This window comes from Dipodomys ordii, unplaced genomic scaffold (assembly GCF_000151885.1).
Source record: "Dipodomys ordii isolate 6190 unplaced genomic scaffold, Dord_2.0 Scaffold8, whole genome shotgun sequence".
Lineage (NCBI taxonomy): Eukaryota > Metazoa > Chordata > Mammalia > Rodentia > Heteromyidae > Dipodomys > Dipodomys ordii.
In genome coordinates this window covers 95670-116841 of record NW_012267224.1, presented here as the reverse complement: position 1 = coordinate 116841, position 21172 = coordinate 95670, and the positions used below count along the sequence as shown (strand labels likewise).

Genomic DNA, 21172 nt, shown 5'->3' with positions numbered 1-21172 from the left:
TTGTCCAACCTTTCTTTGATTTGTTGTGTTTCCGCCAGTAAGCACTCTTTATGTATCTTTATGTATCAGAGTTCTTAAGGGGGGGAGGCATATATTCCTATAGCTCTGGTGACAGAGGTACCTGTGATGGGTTGGCTTTGTGCCTGGTCCCTGAGCACCAGGGGTTATCATCAAACTGAGGAACTCAAAATCAGGTGTACTAAGTTCCACCTGGGGAAAGTACTGTCCCTCCAGGAGGGCTGCCCACTGCCCTGGGTACTGAGCAGAGTGTACTGAGGTACTGAGACCACAGGCCTCCAGGAAGTAAAGCCACACCCTGGGTGCTCAGGAGGGAATCGCCTCCACGCTCAGTAAGGCCCTCACGTGTCTTTCCCCCTCCTGCAGGCCCAGCCCTTCTCCCAGCCCTGGGACCTCCTTCCCACCCCGCCACAGCTCTGGTCCCATCTGTGTGGTTTGCGTTTTAGTACACAAAATAAACCTGATGAATTTATAAGCAGAAGCCATCCATCCCAGCTACTAAGGATTTCTGAATCCCAGTTCTTCACACAGCACTGTCCACAGTGACGGTAACGCCACAGGGTAGCTACGTGCGTCCTCTCCTGCAGCCATGGTGGTAGTGTGCTACCAGTCACTGCTTCTGTGTCTGGTGTCACAGAGCCCTGGAGCCTGCGGCCTCTGTCACCCTCCCCTTAGGCAAGGCCCAGGGCAGCCGCAAGTCAGGAGGTCTGGAGACTTCTGTCCCAGTTCATTCTAAATAGAGATGAGTTATCTTCCTTCCTTGGGCCTTCCTATCCTGTCTTCAGAAATGTAAGAGAACCCCACGGTCTCCAGCATGCACACACACACACACACACACATGCGCGCGCGCGCGCCCCTGGCCCATCCTCCCTTAGCCTATCCCTTCACCCTCCCCGGGTTGGGTTAGAGAAATGTCCTCTTCCCCCATTCCCCAGCAACCCCAGCCTGAGAGCTGTAAAAGCCATTGTGCTCCATCTTGAACCTCAGACCTTACTTAAGGAGCTGCTGTAGCCTATCCTTAGCTTCACTTGGCGTAACCCCCTCCCTACTGCACCCCAAACAATTGTTTTCGGTCATTTACTGCTGCAATGAATTCCAAAGGTTTCAATAGGCGTGCTGCTCCCCGAGAAGGCCCTGCCAGATATACTTTATTAGCCACTTGCGTTCTAAGTTGCTTCTTTGGACTCTTCCATAATTCATCATCAGGACACGAAACCCTAATGGTTCACTTTCGCATATCATAAAACTCCCAGACATAATAAATTTTTTGATTGAGGCCAAGTCTTATCCAATTTTGTCCAAAGTCTGTTTCTCTAATTACAGAACATTACACGGATGGTCTGCTCCTAAAATTGTGGACTTGCATGATTGTATTTCATAGATAAAGGGGAATGCCGACATTAGCACAAATTGGTTGGAAGCAAAAATGAAAACTAAATATTATTTTACTTAACCCTAACCATCCACAGAACTTGATGCTGTTGCCTGGGCCTCACAGCCACTGAAACTGAAACCCAGGAAAGTGGCACTGCAGCTCCAAGTGGTAGAACGCTAGTCTTGAGCAAAAGAACTCAGGGATAGCACCCAGGCCCTGAGTTCAAGACCCAGGACAGCCAAAAAAAAAGAACATTTAAGTAACTTGTCCATGGTCACTCAGGAAATGACACAGATGGGCTTAGAACCCAACTCAAATGATGTCAAAGCTCCTACCGCTACCCTAGTGCATTACTGCTCCCTGTCAGAAGATGAATTCTTGCTTCTTATCTTGTTTCTCAACCCTTTGAAGTCTAGATGAGGATGCAAAAAGCTCAGAGAAGCAAGGCAACTTAAATTTAGTTGTCCAGCTCATTATTCCTAGCAATGGAAGTAGATCACAAACTGCAAGAAACATAGAGCCACTGGATATCTAAAAAAAAATTATTTGCATGTAAGCCTCTGATACATTTTGCTTATGAAAGGATATGCAGCACACAATTTAAATTAATGGTGAAACCAGGTCTGTCGGCTCTTGCTGTAATCCTAGCTACCCAGGAGGCTAAGATCTAAGGATCAGAGTTCAAAGCCAGCCTGTGTAGGAAAGTTCAGGCCAGCAAAAAGCCAGAAGTCAAGCTATGGCTCAAGTGATAGAGTGCCATCCTTGAGCAAAACAACCTAAGGGACAGCACCCAGGCCTTCAGTTCAAGTCCTAGTACAGTATCAAAAAATAATAATAATTTGTGGAAGATATATACCCTTGATCATCATTCAGTGAACACAATTAATTTTTTTCTTTTGAGGTTGGATCTTGCTACAATAATCCAGGCTGACCTTGAACTGTGATCTTCCAGCCTTGGCCTCCCAAATGTAGAGATTACAGGTTTGCACACCACTCTTGGCTCAAGCTAGTCAATCTTTCAATGTTTTTGATGATTTTTTGCCAGATCCTTGTATCTGTTGATACAATAGCAAGCACAACTTCTGAGCTGAGCCAAATACTAGCAGCACATGTCTGAGTCTGGGAGCTCAGTAACAGGTCAGTAAATCATCCCAGAACCACAACCATACTTTCTCCATTTTCCCATTGTTCAAAACCAAATGGCTACAGGTGCCACACACTTCACACTGCCCTTAGAAACATTTTCTTTATAAAACTGTCTTCAGTGTGCAAAAGCCAGTTCCCATGGTGTACATACTCTTAGCACGCAACGTGGTCATGAATATGAACTTGGGAAGAATGCCAGTTCATCATACAACAATGTTTGAGACAAAATGCCCAGCATGGATACCAGAGGGGTGACTATCCTCAGCTAATGGTGCATTTACATTATTGACCTTTAATGTTGGCTGTACTTAACAACCAGGTCCTCCAACACGTCACCAACAGGCCTTTTCGAGCTATCTCCAAGAAGCTTGCTCACCTAACATTGAGAAGTTCATTTCTCCCTGACAAATTGTGCAGGGCAGTGTCAACCCAAGATCCATCAGGCAGGCATGAACTTCCCTGCCTGACAGATCTGAAGACAGAAAAGCAAAAGCCACGTCTCCCCAGAGAGGTCGACAGTGAAGACTCTGGCCACCAGAGGGCACACCTTCCAGTCTCCTCCACAGGAAATGGTCGGAAGAGACTGAACAACCACTTGGTCCTCTCATTGGACAGACAGGAAACTTATTGCATTTCAGACTGTGTACTTAATTAAGAGTGCAAACATACATTGCCTCTAATTTTCCATTAAGTAATAATAATAATCAACAACAGCAAAACTGTAACTGCAGGGGTGCCTTAAGATCCATGTCTTAAATTGCTTTAACTCATTTATTCAACACACCGCTTGCCATGAAGTGTACAAAGTCCCTCCCGCCTTTCTTGCTGAGCACATTCTGCTCACTCCTTTCGGAGTACAGCATCCATGCACAGGCCTGCTAGTCCACCCATTAAAGAGTTAAAATGCAGGAGAGTGCTGTAAACAGACAAAGCAAGTTTGTGTGAAGGCAAAAAAGAAAGGAGTGAATGGACTTCCCGTGGAGAGGGGCCTGGGAGCTCAGGGCTAAGTCAATGAATAAGAGAGAGAAAGATGGCTTTTCTAAATCACAGCCACCGAAGCATGAAGCGAGGTGAAGAGGTATGTCTAAAAATAAACAAATGCCGTGTTCCCTGTGGAACTGCCAGGAGTCAGTCTCCCCTATAGAATGGGGGTTTTTTCCTCCAAAGAGAGGGGGGAAATAGATGTAGTAGTAGCCACAAAAAAAAAAAAAAGCTATTCAGGAGAAAACTCAGGGGAGGAACACAAAGGCGCAATCTCTATTCCTCTGATCATATAAAATAATATGGGTCGAAATGAACTCCAGGAAATGGAAACGAGATATTTTTTCTTTTTCTTTTTAAGAGCTCTTGGAGAGCCAAAGCTAATTTCACAAGGAATGTCATCAAGTCAGGCATCAGAAATCTTCCCCACGAAGCTCTTTTAAGTTGATGAAATAAACAATCAAATGAGGGGAAAATAACGGTCTGGCTTTTAATTTGGTGCCTGAAGCAACATCCTGTAATCTAAGCTTGTTGTAATGTCATTGAGATGGCCAAAGATGTACCCGTAGCGCGACTAGCGGTGTGAAAGCACACTGGGATCATTTATGGCTTGGATTTTGATCACATTGGGACATCTGTTACCTCTGCTTGGAGTCTTTTCCGTGTGTGCTAATACCAGGATTTGAACTCAGGGCCTGGCTGTCTTGTTCAGCTACGAAAATCAGTGCAGCAAACTGGGCCAGGATTCGGGTGAGGTGTCACACTCCTGTCACAAGAGTCAGAGCCTTCCTGGAATGTCTCCCACAGACCCACAGAATAACTTGCCACAGCCGTCTTTACAGATGAGCAAAGCTGCGCCCTCCTCCAGTGGGTTTTCTCTGACCTCCATCCTAACTCAGCTCTCCTCCCTGGCCCTCCGTACCTGAGACTCCCAGAGCTTTCCTGCTGTTTGCAGTCACATCCATGAGCTCAAGTATGCACCTGTCGGTGTCAGGAGCAGTGGCAATCACCTTTACCATGGCGCCCAGAACCTAGAACGTAGCCTGTGGACAGACCAGTGCTGAGCTCGGTGAGGTGCCTTCTCCTGATGGACAGTCTGGCCTCTGCACCTGGTCCCCAGCTTAGCTCAGAGGAGCAGCTCTATCATTACCTTTGAATCGGATTGAATCGTGGGTATAAAACTACCTAGAAGAGAGAGCAATCTGTGGTGCCTCCCGCTCTGGCTTTTCTAGGGAGAGCTGGTTCTGAGGACTCATTCTATATCATCCGTTTCTTAGCTCATGTTCATCTGTTAAACAAAGGTGTTGGATGCTGGTATTTTTTTAATTCTTTGATGTTATTTTCTCTCCTGATTAGAAGTAACTTCATAAGGGGCTAAGCAGAAAATGGGACTGATTATAGACAAGTATATAAAATCAAAATACTAAAGTTAAATTATATTAAATATAATTAGTGTCTGGTCACTATAGCTCCACTCATTAATTCCCTTATTAATTATTACATAAACAGTATTAATTATTATGGTTAAATATAGGAACATCAACCCTCAACAAGGCCCAGTGGCTAGGAGAGTCACACCACCCCAGTGAATTCCGTCTTCTTCCAGTTACTAGCTAGGCCCTGCAGGTGAAGCACTTACTTCTCCATATCTCAGGTTCTTCATTAGCACAATGAAGGGGAAGTTTACTAAAACCCCAGAAGTCAGTTGTGTAGGACCATGCTGGGTTCTGTGTGAAAACCCGAGTCATTTTCACAGAACCTTATATAAGAATAACATCCAATGACACTTCCCATATTCACTGGTGACCTCTCTTTTATGTTTTAGGAGACAGACCCACAAAAGGAAACAAGGTAAGAATTAGTCCGATTTTTTTCTATTTGTAAACCAAAATTAACCCTTGGTGCTCCTTCCCAAAGAGAAATATACTTAATTTTGGATTTTCTTTCCTTTTATCAGATTCCTTTACCACCTCCTCGGTAAGACAATCAACATCGTATTTTTTTTTATATTGTGCTTGGATAAGATGTGCCAGTGCTTGAAAAGAAGACATTTGGTATCAGAAAAACTTAACACAAGACTTCCTTCATCTGCTTGCTCATCCTCCCATCCACTGTCATCTAGTTGATATGCCTTCCCCTCCGTTTCTACCTAAATGTGTTTTTTTTTTCATTATTTTTCTGTTTCTCTCAATCATGAAGTACAGCTATAGGGAAAACATAGGAAGAGGTAGAGATAGAGATGATGGAGATAGATAGCTATGGGTGTAGATGGAGATATGTCCATATATATGAATCCGAATGTAAAAACTGACTTAAAATTAAATCAAGGGACTTAGAACGCATGTATACATGTTCATGTAAGTGCATGCATTTATGTCCAAGACATACATGAATGCCAATACACATATGGAGACGAGCAGCTACATCTGCTGGAGCTGGCCTCTTCCGTGGCTCTGTGAGCCTGCTGGCCCTCTTCCTTAGCCCTGACCACACGTGGTGGTCCTTCAGCCCTTGCTCCTCCCTCTGGGAGAGAGCATCCCAAGCCCAGAACTGCATCTCCTTCCTGTCTTCATACCTAGCACCTACCAAGGTGGCTGATGATGCTTTTTGAATGAATGAGCCAAAGGCTGGAGGAAATGGGTAAGTGAGGCATTCATTGACTTCCAAACAGCTTCGTGTTTCTTTAGGGAGTGTTCAAAACTCAGATCTTCCATCCTGGGAGAAATTTTCCCAGGCTTCCTACAGCTAAGATCAGTGGTGTCCTGAAAAGTGATATATTGACACCTGTAGTGAAAAGTGATGGTTAAGGTGATATATTGACACCTGTAGTGAAAAGTGATGGTAAGGTGATATATGCACACCTGTAGAGAACTGTGCCACACCCCAGAGGAAAGGCCCCGGACCAGGAGGGCAGTCGGGAGGGAGTGGAAGGAAGATGCTAAGGTTGGAGTCACCTGCTCTACAAAGCAGTGCCCTTCCAGCTGGAAGCGGGGGGCGAGGCGGGCAAACTGGGGCTCTGAGGAGCAGCTGTGTAGAAGACCTGTTCTGGCCCCTCTGCGACTCTTTCCACAGGCCTCCCCTCACTCTCCCAAAGAAGTACCAGCCCTTACCCACAGCACCGCCTGAGACTTCAGTATCAGCCCTGGACAACTGCACACCTTGCCATACCTTTCCAGAAGCCCCAAGAGGCCCCAGGTAAGAGACTTAGCATTGCCACTGGTGACGTGGCTGAGAGGGGTGCCGAGAGGGGGGTGGCGGGAGGGGGTGGCGGGAGGATCTGTCCTCTGTGAAGACCGCCATGGGGTGGGCCAGTTATCGCCGCAGGGAAAATAGTTTTACGGATCTATGGTTTTCATTTGCACAGAAAATAGCGCTTCTTTGTCCTATTGAAAGACTTGCTCACTTGAGGCCTGAATTAATGATGGCATAAAATGCTAAACGTCCGCAGGCAATGCATCTAAAAGCCCAGAAGTGCTTCAGCCGGTCCCAGGACCAGTCCCCATCCCGCCTCCCAGCCCCCAGGCTGCAGTGGGCACAATGCCACCTTTCTGTGTAAATGATCACTGATAAGCCTAAGCATGCCAACCCTCGGGTATCAGGGCTGATGACGCGGCCAGTCTCTGTTCCCACATGTGAGCAGCTGGCTCTAACCATGCAGCGTGGCTCACCTGAATGAGCAGTTCCTTTTTGCCCCCAAGAGAATTTGAATTTCCCGGTTACCTGATAGAAGAAGGCAGAGCAGAGCTCGGCAACCCTTCACGTCCTTGCCCAGGTGGAGCGGAGCTTCTGGCTGCCGTGTGCCGCCAGGCCCAGGCCCAGGCCCAGCTAGTCAGGAACTTCCTCCCGCAGTCCGGCTCTTAAGCCCTGGTGGAGTTGAGTGGGAGACGTGGTCAGCACCGGTTCTGCCAGGCCAGCAGCAGCACTCAAAGGCTGCAATGCCACCGCTGTCCCTCCTGACGGTCTGGTGACTGTCCCTTGTCTTTTCACTCTCTTAGCCAACATGGACACCTGTCTTTTGAGATGCTCCGTCTGTCCTTTGTGTTGTGATGACCGCCCTCCCTGCTGGTCCTGCTTGAAATGTCGATTCTCCTTTGTCTGGAGTGGTAGATTTGGGGTCACGGCTCTCAGCTCAGGGTGTCTGTGCCCTCCCTCCCTGCAAGGGCGTAGTTAACCACGTGTGGACAGCTTTTGGATGAGATAACAGGAGAGAGAGATGCCACAGGTTCCCAATGAAAAAAAGCCTGGAAGCTTCCAGGCAAGCTACAGGGTGCAGGAGGGCCCAAACTTAGAAGGCTCATGGGCCCAGGTGAAAATGAAATCACCTTAGGAAAGCCTGTCCAAAACTTTTCCCTAATCTGAGGATTTTTCCCCCCTTGGTCATTAAGAAAGAATGCCATTAATGTGAAGATTCAACAATTTCCAGAAAGTACGTCACAGCACGTATTTATAACTAATGGTGATTATTGCAGCTGGGATTATTGAATCCTTTTTGTATGTGCTGTCCTTGCTAGGTATATCTAACCCTGGGTATTCTAACCCTGGCCCTCCCACCCCACAAAGAAAGACAGCTCATTTACTGCCCAAACTCCCCAGCCCGCACCTGCTGGATTCATATTCTTTTCTTCTGCAGCTTCCAAAGGCAACAAATCGGATCAGATCAGGAATCACCAAAGTTGCTCTTTTTGTGTGTGTGTGCCAGTCCCGGGCCTTGAACTCAGGGCCTGCGCTCTGTCTCTGAGCTTCTTTTGCTCAAGGCTACCATCTGCTACTTGAACCACAGTGCCACTTCCAACTTTTCTGAGTAGTTTACTAGAGATAAGAGTCTCAAGGGGACTTTTTTGCGCAGACTGCCTTTGAACCTCAATCCTCATATCTCAGCCTCCCACGCAGCTAGGATTACAGGTATGAGCCACCAGTGACAGGCAGACAGTTTTTGTTTATTTTTTCTATTTGCTTGCTTTTTAATGTACGATCCAGGGTATCTGAATTGCACTCAGGTGGGAACTGAGACTTTTTAAAGCTCCACCAGGTGAATCTCATGGGCAGCCAAAGCTAAAACCAGAGGGTTTTTGTTTTTTGTTGTTACTGTTGTTTGAGTTGTTTTGGTCACTTGTGGGGCTTGAACTCAGCCTGGGCACTTTTGCTCAAGGCTAATGCTCTACCACTTGAGCCACAGCTCTGTTTCTGGGCCCAGAGTTTTAGGCCCCAGGTTCAAACTCCTGGGCCTCCTCCTATCAGATCCATCCATGCCTCCAGCTGCCACATAAAGAGATATGGGGAAGGGCAGAAAAGGGAGATTTGGTAACAGCAGAATATAGACCTGAGCTGTAGGTTTAAATAAGAAAATAATCGGAGCAGGAGGTGAAAAGTGTTGGTCGCTACACAACAGTCCTGGCCAGCGTGTGATCTGGTTGGCCATCAGAGAAGGGTTCTGTAATGCTATCTCAGGTAGGGACCAGTGTGGTGGAGATAAGCAAGTCACCGTGGCCTGGCATGCAGCCTGGCCTGTGCAGTCTGTGCTGTTCCCTTCCATGGCTGGGGGGGGGGGTCTCTCTCCTCTGTATGAAGAGATGATTCACCAGTTCTGGAATTCATGGATTCAAAGGTAATAGTAAAACAACTGCCAAGGCACCAATTCAAAGCAAGAACACAGATACTCAGTGGAGGCCCACATGCCAAGTGCTCTTGCTTTAGTTTGTTCATGGACCCAGGTAAGGAGTCTGTGCTTTCCAGCCAAGTCTACTTCTAAGTAACTGTTAGGTATGGCATAAGGAACCCAGAGGAAGAGGGTTCTAGGAATCTGTGATCAAGGCCCAGTGTTGGATACAGGGCTTCCTCCATCACCCAAGTCCCTCTGCAGGTGGACACATCACTCTCCCACACTTCCACCGAGAGTTGCTGCCACGTTGATGTCTTATATCACTGGGTTCCCACAGTTGTAATTTACATTGTTTTAATCGCTTTTAGATGTGATAAGAATCGGGCTGATTCTCTTTGCCACAAAAATCTCCAAAGAATAATTATATCTTATTTATGGACTCATTTTAGTAGCCATGTAAAGCATGGTTTTCTTAGGCCCAGGTCTCATGGATGGCACACTAGCACTCAGTTAATAATACTTCCCATTCACTTTGAACGTAAGGTCATGGACATTGAGAGAAGATAAACAACCCAAAGTCACTGAGGAAATAAACCAAGCAAAGCCCAGTAAGAGATATCAGAAATACCACCATGGAGTGGAGTTCTGCTGTAGGCAGACAGTTATGTTTTCAACTTCATTATATTTGTGTGTTTGTGTGTGTGCATGCACCCACCAGTCCTGGGGCTTGAACCCGGGGCCTGTGCACCATGCCTGAACTTCTTTTGCTCAAAGCTAGCATTTTATCACTTGAGCCACAGTGCCACTTCCAACTTTTCCTGCCCAGGCTGGCTTTGAACCATAATTCTCAGATGTCATCCTACTGAGTAGCTAGGATTACAGGTGTGATCCACCAGCGCCCAGCTTCAACTTCATTTTAAACAGGGCTTTGATGGATAGACAACATGACTGAAGACCCAGATCACACTGATCTTGAAAATCTGCAGCATCTGGATTAGGTCCTTTATCCCGATGTTCTCAAGGAGCAGGTCCACAGACACAAAGGAAGAAGTAAAATGGCAGATATGTATAGAAGAAAAAAATTAAGCAGAGTTCCTGCTACGGGGAAGGGGTCCCAAAAGAGGGTACCAGCCCAGCTGGGGTGCCCTTAACAAGGATTAAAAAGGTGTTGCTATGGGAGAGCTTCATGACTCTCAAGATCATTGGACAGCCTGTGGACCCTATCAGTTCCCTGACCCAATCAGAGGCTCCTTGATGAGCTCGCCACATATCCTTTAGCTCCTATGACAGGGCGCCCATTCCCAGACACACCTCTGGGGACCAGTCAGTCCATGGCTCACCTGTAAGTCTTCCTAGCAATGGGCCATGATGTGCCAAGGGGCCCACATGCACAACTGCTCAAGGCCAGGGGGACAAGATGTCCAGGGGTCTGCGCACGTGGGCTTGCTGGAGGTGAAGCTGTGTGGGGAGCTGTTTGTCCCGGTTTTCTAGCCAGGCTCTCTTTGGCTCGCAACGTGTACATAGCCAGGTGAAGGCATGGCTCCAAAAACAGAACATTAGAGCTCCAGACATCTGCAGTGACCACACAGAATAGTGCTCCCTCCCTTTCTAATAGATGTTCCAGAAGGCACTACAGCCTGACAGCCTCCTCTGGCCGATGACACTGATGTATGGGAGCTTTCAAGGACATCCACTGTGAGCAGCAGACAGCTGCCCCGCTGACAATGATGACAATGGTGTGGTTTGTCCTGGGTGGTAGTCCTGGCTCCAGCCATTGTCTTCCAGTCCTCATTTGTCTCTGCTGGCTGTGTCATTCTCTTTGAAAGCTAAATCTTGGCGCCGCTGGTTCAAAGCACTTCAGTTAAGAAAGTGGCATTTAAATCATTCACTGGCTGCTCAAAACCTTGAATTTTGAAGCGTGCTGGGTTGGATATTCTCAGCTATGTATGTACCACGATATTCACGATTTTTAGAACATCCAGGCACTGATTTTATGCTCATTTTTCTTACTTAAATAAATCCACTTAAAAGAAAGACATAGCCATAAGTAACTGTGGCATTAGCAGTTTCAATTCCAAACCTGAAACCTGGGGGAATTTCTCTCAGTTAAAAGAAAAAGTATTAGGCAGATGTCTAGGACCCTCTAACCACCACACTGAGACTCTCTCCTTGACATAACCTGAAGGAGAACTAAAAAGGGAATCATTTTACCATACTGGCCCCCTTCAGCAGACAGAACATAAACCACCTGACAAAAACACACACTCCACACGGCAAAGTAGGCTGGCACGGGGGAGAACAGATCATCAGCACACAAGAAGACCTTGCCCTGACTCTGTACAGAAGACTTTTCTGAATCTCCCACGTTCTAGTTTAAAATGGAGGGCCATCTTCCATTGCTGGCAGAAGTAGGAGAATCAGGGTTCTAGGACTGACTGGGGAAAATCTAGGGATCCTGTCTGAAAGAAAGAAACAAAAGCAAAAATGGACTAGAGGCAAAGCTTGAATGACAGGCATTTGCCTGATAAGTTCTGAGGCCCTGAGTTCAAACCCCCATACCACCCAAAACATTGATTTACTGAAGTAATGAATTTCAAAAACAACCTTTTCTGAAGCCACAAATTTCAAACTATAAAGAGACACAGGTTAGGGACAAGTATGCAACACTCCACTACATGCACTTCATGGCGTGAAATCCATCATAATTGAACATATTTGATTCTGACACAGTAGGTTTCAATCCTAGTAAGCAAAGCAACCTTTAACAATTTTTGTGAACCTAGTTAATTACACACACACACACACACACACACACACACATATGTATATGTGGGAAATAATCTAGTTTTCTAACCCAGATCAAACCTTCTACAAATGGAGTTGAACAAGTCTTGACTTTTGAAAAGTAATATAAGAAGTCTAAAATCAATTCTGTATTTTAAACTGAAACTACATAACTCATCCATCACTACCTTTGATAAACATTAAAAACCCTGAGCTTAGTCTCTGTTTAAGGGCAAGACAATCAATAATATGGGTGTTTGTTCTACTTCATTACCTCTAATTATATCTCTTTACCTTCTGCAAGCCCAGCTTAAAGGGAAGGATGCAAAGTAGCCAGTATCGAGATGGGTGATGGACATTACCTACAGTGGGTTCTTGGGATGGTTGCCTACTGCCTGGAGGGCTAAGACTGGGATGCAGTATCACCTGAGCAGCGTGAGCCTGGGGTCAGCTTCCCTGGTGTCAATGCATTCACAGGCTCCACGTGGACAGCCTTTCCCTGATAGGGGCATCACTGACTTCCCAGCATCCTCCAGTCCTTTCAGTGACACGCCCACATGCTTAAGCTACCTCCTCCTTTGCTTTCTCACCAGACCCCAGACACATTCTAAGGACCAAGTCCACTGAATGCTAGCCACTTTCATTTCCATCTCTCCCAATTCTTGCAACCATTCCCCCTAGGCAAATATTTTTGTTGCTGTTCTACACATGAGGAAAAGGAGACTTAGAGGAGTTAACTGACTTGTCGATATATTGCCATTCTGTTTGGTGGATTTTGTTCCATTTCGTTTCCCTTTTGTTACCTACATCCTTTCTCTTGTGCATGGCCTGGTGAGATCCCACCTGATATTTTATATTTTAAACTCTGCATTTTCTCCAAGCAAAAACCTGGGAGATTTAAAGTCAAATTCATAATAAGTCTGACTGTGCTAATGAAAGCCTGACTTTGGAAGTCAAGTCTGAGGAAGGATGACATTATTTAAATTCCCCTAAATTAGAAGCAAGGGTGTTCATGCCTTTCCTATCACCACTTTTTATGTTAACTTACAACTTCTTCCTTTCTTTAGAAAATTATGAGAAAAAAACAAGCTGCTTTCATTTTATAACACAGTGATAAATATCACAGTGGACTACGGGCTGTTAATTTGGCAATGAAAACGTAATCAAAGGTTTATAAAGGGTTCAGAGTGGTTTTATCTCGGTCATTAATAATTGTGTTTTATTTAACACAAGATTTCCTTTTCTTGCAGGCAGATAAGCCTGAAAGACTTGAGTAAAGTAAGTAACTATTTTGTCTTGGATTTTTAAGATGGGTGGGAGGTCATCTTTGTACCTTAAGTAGCTACAATGAACAGGATCTATTTACTTTCCTTTGTCATATTTTATTCTCACAGTAGTCCTATTCAACATGCATCTCAAGAGAAAAACTAAAGTAAAAGAAGACTCAGATTTTCAACCGACATGCCACTCTACCACCTGTCCATTCCTTGTTGACTGGCTCAGTTAGGAGGAAGCCAGGTCCATGGGTCATTGCTCAGTTCCTGCCCCCTCTCCATGCTTCCAAACACCAGCCTTGCCAAAGTAAAATGCTAGAAACGGCACTGCACCTTTGCTTTGTTCTCAAAAAAAGACAAGGCTGCAAAGTAGTAAGAGGAAGGCAGTGTCACCAAGATCTGGGTGTAAATCACAAGGACCCACTAGTCATTGTGAACTTCAGCAAGCACCGCCACCCACCCAGAGCTCTGCTTCCTCTGCCACAAATTAGACAAAGTGACATTTCTTGGCCCTTAGAGAAGGGTGAATGCCACACCTGAACATTGAGTGTTTATTGAGTCTATTTCAACACAAACAATGAGTTACCAGCCTCAGATCAGTCCACATGGCACTATCCAGCTCCCAATGTGGAGAATTGTATACTCCGTTTATCCTTACCAAGCCCTAGCAGTAAAGCGAGGCCCTGGATAGCTAGAAAACTTCTAGGCTTCCCACTGGCAGAAGACAGGGCCAGTCCTGAAATCCCCCAGTCCAGTCCTCTCCCCACAGCCATGACTCTGTTAAAAAAAAAAAAAATGAGCCAGAGGCTCATGCCTGTATAATCCTTACAACTCGGAAGGCTGAGATCTGAGGATCACGGATCAAAGCCAGCCCAACAGGGAAGTCTGTGACACTCTTATCTCCAATAAACTACCAAATAGACAGTAGAACTGTGGCGCAAGTGGTAAAACACTAGCCATGAACAAAAGAAGCTCAGGGACCATGGCCAGGCTCTGAGTTCAAGTGCCAGGACCAGCAAAACAATAAAATGACAAAAACAAACAACCAAAACAGAGACAGCCTGGCTGAAAATATTTTTTAAAGGAAGACAGGGAGGGGGAAAGCAGGAGAAGGAAGAAAGGGAAGAAGGGAGGAAAGGAGAGAAAAAAAGAAGGGATGAGGTGTGGAAGATGAAAGGGAGACAGAGAGAGGTAATAAGCCATTACCATTACTGTTTATTTTCTAACAGAAAAAAAGCATGTTAAAGTAGAAAACCTAGAGAGATTTCACTCTACTATTCTAGTTACACATGATTTTTCAAGTTCAGAGCCCTCAAGCAAAAGCTCAGCTGGGTTTTGATGTACTAAAAGGACGGCCCCCCTCGCTGCAGGCTGGCAGTATTTATGGGCCACCTTCCCTCTCCTTTGAGGCCCCTGAGATCTCAGGTGCATCTGATTGAGCTCTTTGAACTCAGGTTCAAAGTCCCCAGGAAGACTCAGTGGGGAGACTAGAAATCACTCATTCGAATGGATTCACAGCCTTTTCGGTTTAATCCCTAGACTTACTTTGCTTTCTATCAGTCATGAAATGGAACCCTAAGGGACGCCAAGTTCCTTCAAACAAAGGAGCCTGTCTGTTGGCTAGTTTCAGACAAGACTAGAGGTTTCTTATCTATGAAGCAAAAGACCTTGGCTCAAGGTCACCTTAGCTGCATGATATCTTAGGAACCTCAGTAAATGGCCCGCCTCTCCAGATCTCTTCTGTACATCAGTGATTTTTATTGTTTCTTAGACTTCAGACACCTGTGAAAATATGTGACCTCATCCAACAAAAACAGTGTGTGTGTTGACTCTGTGGCATAGAACTGTATCATAAGGCAACTTTTGTATGTATGTTTTTGCTGGTATACTGGTATTGGTAATGGGGCCTGGAACCTGTTCAACTTGCTTGATCACGGTTGACGCTGTACCATTTGAACAATGTCTCTAGCCTGACTTTTTGTTGATTAGAAATAGAGTCTCTTGGACTTTTCTGCCTGGGCTGGCTTTGAGTCTTGGTCCTCTAGTCTTGGTCTCCTCAGCAGCGAGGATCACTGGCACTCAGCTATAGGGCCATTATTGTGGTCCTTTATAATGTCTATCTTGAGGCATACATATAGTATAATCTTATTCCACTCTCTATATTTATTTATTTATTTAGTCAGTTGTATGGCTTGAACTCAGCACTGTTCTGAGCCTCTTTGTGCTCAAGTCTAGTGCTCTACCACTTGAGCCACAGCACCACTTCCGGTTTTTGTGTGGTTAATTGGAGATGAATCCCATGGTGGCTTTTCTACCTGGGCTGCCATACAATCCTCCACTCTCAGCCTCCTGAGTAGGTAGGATTATAGATGTGAGCCAGCTGTTCCTGGCGTCTATACATATTTATAATGCCTCATAATATCCCAGTAAATGAGTATAGCACCAAAATTAACTATTATCACTTATCTGGGAATATAGTTTGTGTCTAGTGATTTGAAACTTTAAGAATGATACACTGAACAACCTTATACATAGAGCTTGCACCAAATTTGGGGGTGGTTCTTAGAACAAGATTATCATCAAGGCAATTAATAGAGAAGGATCATCATATTTCTAAGCTCTTGATAACTATGGATTAATTGTCCTCTGAATGAGAACAATCCATCATGCACAAACAGACATCCTGCTTGTCTGTTACATTGTAGGAAGAGTATACAATTTTGATTTGTTAGGTGCTTTAGACATTGTTAGAACAATATTTACACTAACAAAATATTTTCCCTAATTCTAACAACCAAGTGCTCCAAAACCACATAGTATTATATTAAATTCCCTATCATCCAAAGTCATTCACCATTATTTTGTCTTCATTTAATATAGGTCATTGGAGTGGATGAAGGTAAATGGTTTACATTCTTTTTACCCCAATGCTGTTAGAATAAGTTCTGCCACTAAGTTTGTTATGCTAGTTACTATGTAAAAAGATGGTTCTGAAGCCTTGCATATATGAATAGGTGTGCTAACAGAGCCAGACAGGCCTAGGGCCTCAGAGTCACTTCAAAAGTCCTCAGGCCTAAACAGCTACACATGCACTCAACCCTGTATCCTAAAGCAGAACTTTCTTTTTTCTCCACACCTTCTGTGCTCTCTGAAATATTCATATTGGTCTGTGTGCATGCTTATTTGCCATCTCTTTCCACTGGAATGTAAAAAAAAACACATCTGTCTTCTCTTGTCTAACTCCAGATTTCGACCGAGTCCCTGTCCCATTGAAGGTGGTCAATGAGATGATATGGATGAATGGATGGGTGGATGGGTGGATGGATGGATGGATGGATGGATGGATGAATGGATGGGTGGATGGGTGGATGGATGGATGGATGGATGGATGGATGGATGGATGAATGGATGGATGGATGGATGGATGGGAATATAGCCAGTATAGAATAACCCTTAAAATCCCTTCTACTGTGGTGGTTTATGTATCTGAGAAATTCGACAATGCATGTTCCACACTGTACACAGTTGGTGCAAGCTTGCATAGCATGGTCTTCGCAGAGGATGTCCCCAGAACTAAGAAAGTTGGTGGAAAACAGTTTCTTTCTTTCTTTTTTTGCCAGTCATGGGGCTTGAAGTCAGGACCTGGGCACTGTCCCTGAGCTTCTTTTGCTCAAGGCTAGCATGCTACCACTTGAGCCACAGTGCCACTTCTGGACTTTTCTGTGTATGTGGCACTGAGGAATTGAACCCAGGGCTTCAAGCATGCTAGGCAAGCACTCTACCACTGAGCCACCTTCCAAGCCTTGAAAAATAGTTTCTAACCAGAGATTGATTATTTGGATGAATAGCCATTACAGTGGGTTTCTAGTGGTCCACAGTCCTTTCCAAGCGTAACCTGACTGAATTGTGTCCTGTCTTTAGATTCTCATCATCCGACAAGGCGAATGCCATCTTACCCCTCTCAGAACACTCGGAGGATTGCAGCTGCCATTGCCAGGTAAGGAGCCAGGATTCTTCACCAGGGTCCCCACTCAGGGGTGTGCGGGGGCAGAGGGGGGGCATGTACCATCAGGGACACTGACTTCTGAGAAACAGAAGCAATCTTTATCCCTGGAATTTGGAGCTCATGGTAAGGTCCAAGGGAAACCTGTGAATCCGATAGCATCTAATTCTGTTCCTCCTGCACTTTCTAACTCACTGGGTGGTAGATACGTATGGAGGCCTTTAAAGAACTGAGTGTCAACTGGAAAAGATGAGCTGAGATGGATGCTGATCCACCTGGAAGAACAAGTTATTTGCTCCCAGCAAATGTGATGACAACAAAGCTGTTAGGGGAGCTTGACCAGTCGAAATTACTGAGCACTGAGAATGTCTGGTTAAATAACTGTCTGATCAGGTTATTGTAATAGCTGCCAACCCAACTGAGGAGCTGAAGAAGCAATAGGCTGTAAATTAACCTCACTTACTCAAAACCCACAGCTTCCAACCTTAGGGCCCTGAGACCCTCACCATCCAACTCTGCCCAATGGCTCTGACCTGGCTTAGGTCACACTGCTCTCAAACTGTGCTCTGAGCTTCATCCCAGGCCCTCCAGCCACCATGCTGTCCTTAGCAGAGTGTCTCCAGGCATGCTCCTCTGCCTGAACCCTTCTTCCCACCCCGCTACTAGGTGGAAAGCTCTGAATCCAGCCCATTGTCCTTACCTACTGCCCAGATGCCAGAAATAAAATACTGGAGAGTCGCCAAACTACTCAAGAGGCTATGATCGGAGGATCCTTGTTTGAAGCCAGCTTGGGCAGAAAAATCCGAGAAACTCTTATCTCCAAGAAGCCAACAACAATAATAAAACAAAACAAAAAAACTAGAAATGAAGGTGTGACTTCAGTGGTAAAAAGCCAAGCAAGAGTATGAGTCCCTGAGTTCAACTCCCAGTAATCTCTCTCTCCCCATGCCCTCCCCTCTCTGTCTCTCTCTGTCTCTCTCTGTCTCTGTCTCTCTCTCTCTCATACACACACACACACACACACACACACACACACACACACACGAGTTCCAGGGAGGTAGTCTTTTACCACTAAAGTCAAGTCTAATTCCATGAATTACAGCTTTCCCTGATTGTGCCTTTTATTTATCCAATAATGTTTTTAACTGGGAATATATTGTGTTCGTGGTGGAATAGAATAGTGGTCAGGAGGTGATCTACTGGAGTCCGGCTGCAGGTGAGCAATGCCCAGAGCATGTCACTCACTGTCCTAGGTGACAAGTGTGGACAGAAGCCAGACAAGTAGCAACAGACGGAAAAATGTCAGCTCCCTTCTCCTCACTCATTTTCTTGCTTTGTCCTATTTTGTACCTCCAGGAACTTCATTCTCACTCTGTTCCAACTATTGCTTTGTGGCTCTTTAAGTCCCAACTGACACTCTCTTAATGTAATTTTCTAACAGAAAAAAGTCAGTCGTAATGTATTTTACCAGCAGTAGTAATTTATTTAATATGGTTCTGGCTTCTTTGTGTTTGTCTGTTTAATCTGTTCAATAAAATCACCTTGTTTTGGTTCCTCTTTAAACTGGCTGCTCCTTGTAAGTCCCCCTTTTGAAGCTGTACCTCTCTAGCAATATGAAGTGTTGGTATTCCTCAGAATTCAGCTGAGCCGCTCTTTTCTGTCACTCTCAGCCTGGATGCATTCATTCCCCTCAGTGCAGAATGTGAACCCTACCTGGATAATTTCCACATCTCTACTTCGACGTCATCTCTCATCTCCAACCTTCTATTTCCAGCTGCCACCCACTGGGTACTTTCCCTGGGACAGGCCACAGGAATCACAAACTGGTTGTGCTGAACGTTGAATTCTGCCTTTCCACATTCCTCATTCCCGAACCAGCAGCGCCCTCCTGCAGACTTCTCACCCAGGTGCGCGCACTTTCCTGCTGTCCCTCTTCCCATCCTATCCCTGGCCAATCCCGAAGGCCCATCTCCAAATCCTATCTACCCATGTCGCTCCCATTTTCCCAGCTCTCAGATCAGCTCCTGGCTGGCCTATTGCAAGTAGTGTTTTAATCGTATTAGGGACCTCTCTACCCAACCTCGCATCTATGCGGAGCTATTTCCTGGCGCTTGCAGAGTACGCCATGTTTTCCTGCCTCTAAGCTTGTTTACATGATGTTCCTGGAACATGTTCCCCTCCCCCCCCCCCAGATTTCTTCCCGCCCTTCGGGAGTCAGCACGCTAGCTCTCTGTGGAGAACCAGAGCCATTCTGTGTGTGTTCGATTCCTTCCACCACCACGGGAGCTGATTCTGTAAACGCCTTTCCTATGACATTCACCAGGGACATAAGGATCAGGGCAGAAGTATGCCTTCCCTGGGCAAAGTCTGTGTCTCATTCGTACCCCATCTTACATCCAGTAAGTGCTCAGCCAGAATGTGTCTATTAAGTGGAAGGGTCATCATTTTCCCTTTGCTTCTATCCTTACGAGCTATGTACTTCAGACTTCCTCATGTACTCCCTCAGAGGCTACTCCCCCTCTTTCAGCATTTCCTACAATTACTGAAACATTAGAGCAGAGAAACTGCATTGCTTCCCCCCCACCCACCTCCTCAGCTATTTACCAAGACTGCACACTGACTTCCAGGAAAGGGAATCTGGCTTGTACCATTGAGAGTGTGGATCTTGGAAGTGCAACCTGTGCCGACAGCATCACGTGATGGTCAAATAACCGATGGCATTTTTTTTAACTACAAAGCAACTTAAAGGTCCCAGGCCTTTGTTGGATCCACAAAAACCAGACCCACGCTCAGTTGATTTCACTGGTGTTAGAAAAAGTTCATGTTTCATTTAATTAACCCATAAGGCCTTAGTCAATAGCATAATCCTTGAACTCGTGTGTGCCCCATCTAATTAGGTTTAATTCTATTAGCACCTGGAACTTATATATCGACAGTACTGATCACAATACAAAAACGAACCTGAAAATTGATTTGGGTGCAGAGTGCAACCTTCGGTGAATAGTCCTGGCAATGGATATTGCTATTTTGATTAAAGCTTTAATAATCCTTCTTTATGGAATTCTTTATAATTTGCCACAAAGTGTTCTCACCCAGCTCAGATTTCAAGAAGGATGAAATCTGTATACCCTTCTTCCGGCTCTAACTGACTCTCAAATCAGAAAATAGTTTCTATGCAATCTGAGCTCCAAACAAGTGCTCGTTGCTGTGAGTGTAACTAGAAGGCAAGTCTAAGCTCCTGGCTTTGAAAAGTAAATTCACACACACACACACACACACACACACACACACACATGTCCTTACTAAAATGAAATAGGAACATCTGATGTGGAATTTATTGCACATCTAATATGTGTCAATCTTGAGAAAGGAGAAGAGACAATATCTTGTTGCCTTACAAAATTGACACTTCCTTTAGTATATGCAGTAAAACATGAAATACTTTATAAATGCAACTTCAGGACACTCATTTACTGTGTTCCTGAGAAAAATGCCATTCACTATAGAAATTCTAACATTATATCAATTCTGGAATTTCCTTTAGCTCTTCAGTCATGCCAAACAGCTGCAATATGCAAGACAGAGGTAAGAATACTTTAAGAAATTGGGAAGCAAACAGGTAAGCCATCACACTGTAATATTTCTACTGGGAAATGTGATTAGCTCTTTTTCACTGAGTGATAGTATTTTGTTGGGCTAATATGACAATTTCAATATTAATAATTTTATTTTTACTGTCTAATAAAATAGATCCCTTAGGACAGTTTCCATTTTCCCCCTCTTATGAACATCACTATGGCGCGAATCCAGGAGCTAAATAAACCCAGAAAGGGCTTTACTCCTGGGAGGGGGGAGGTGGAGGTTGAAAATATGCTGCTGAGATAGAAATTTTGCAAGCTAGATAGAAACCTAGAGTCTTAGCGAGAAAGATAAAAAACCAAGCACCAGGGGCTGGGAAGGTGGCTCAGTGGTAGAGCGCTTGCCTTGCATGC

The 21172-nt window shown here is 45.1% G+C and overlaps 1 protein-coding gene across 1 annotated transcript in view; it reads left to right on the top strand.

Moving 5' to 3' along the window:
* The window catches only part of Clnk (cytokine-dependent hematopoietic cell linker), a 121396-nt gene that overhangs the window by 89627 nt on the left and 10597 nt on the right, over nucleotides 1-21172 (top strand). Inside the window, exons 8-10 of the mRNA XM_013008884.1 lie at nucleotides 5478-5497; nucleotides 6593-6715; nucleotides 17099-17174. Coding sequence (XP_012864338.1) covers nucleotides 5478-5497; nucleotides 6593-6715; nucleotides 17099-17174 — 219 coding nt within the window. The remainder of the gene's footprint in view (nucleotides 1-5477; nucleotides 5498-6592; nucleotides 6716-17098; nucleotides 17175-21172) is intronic.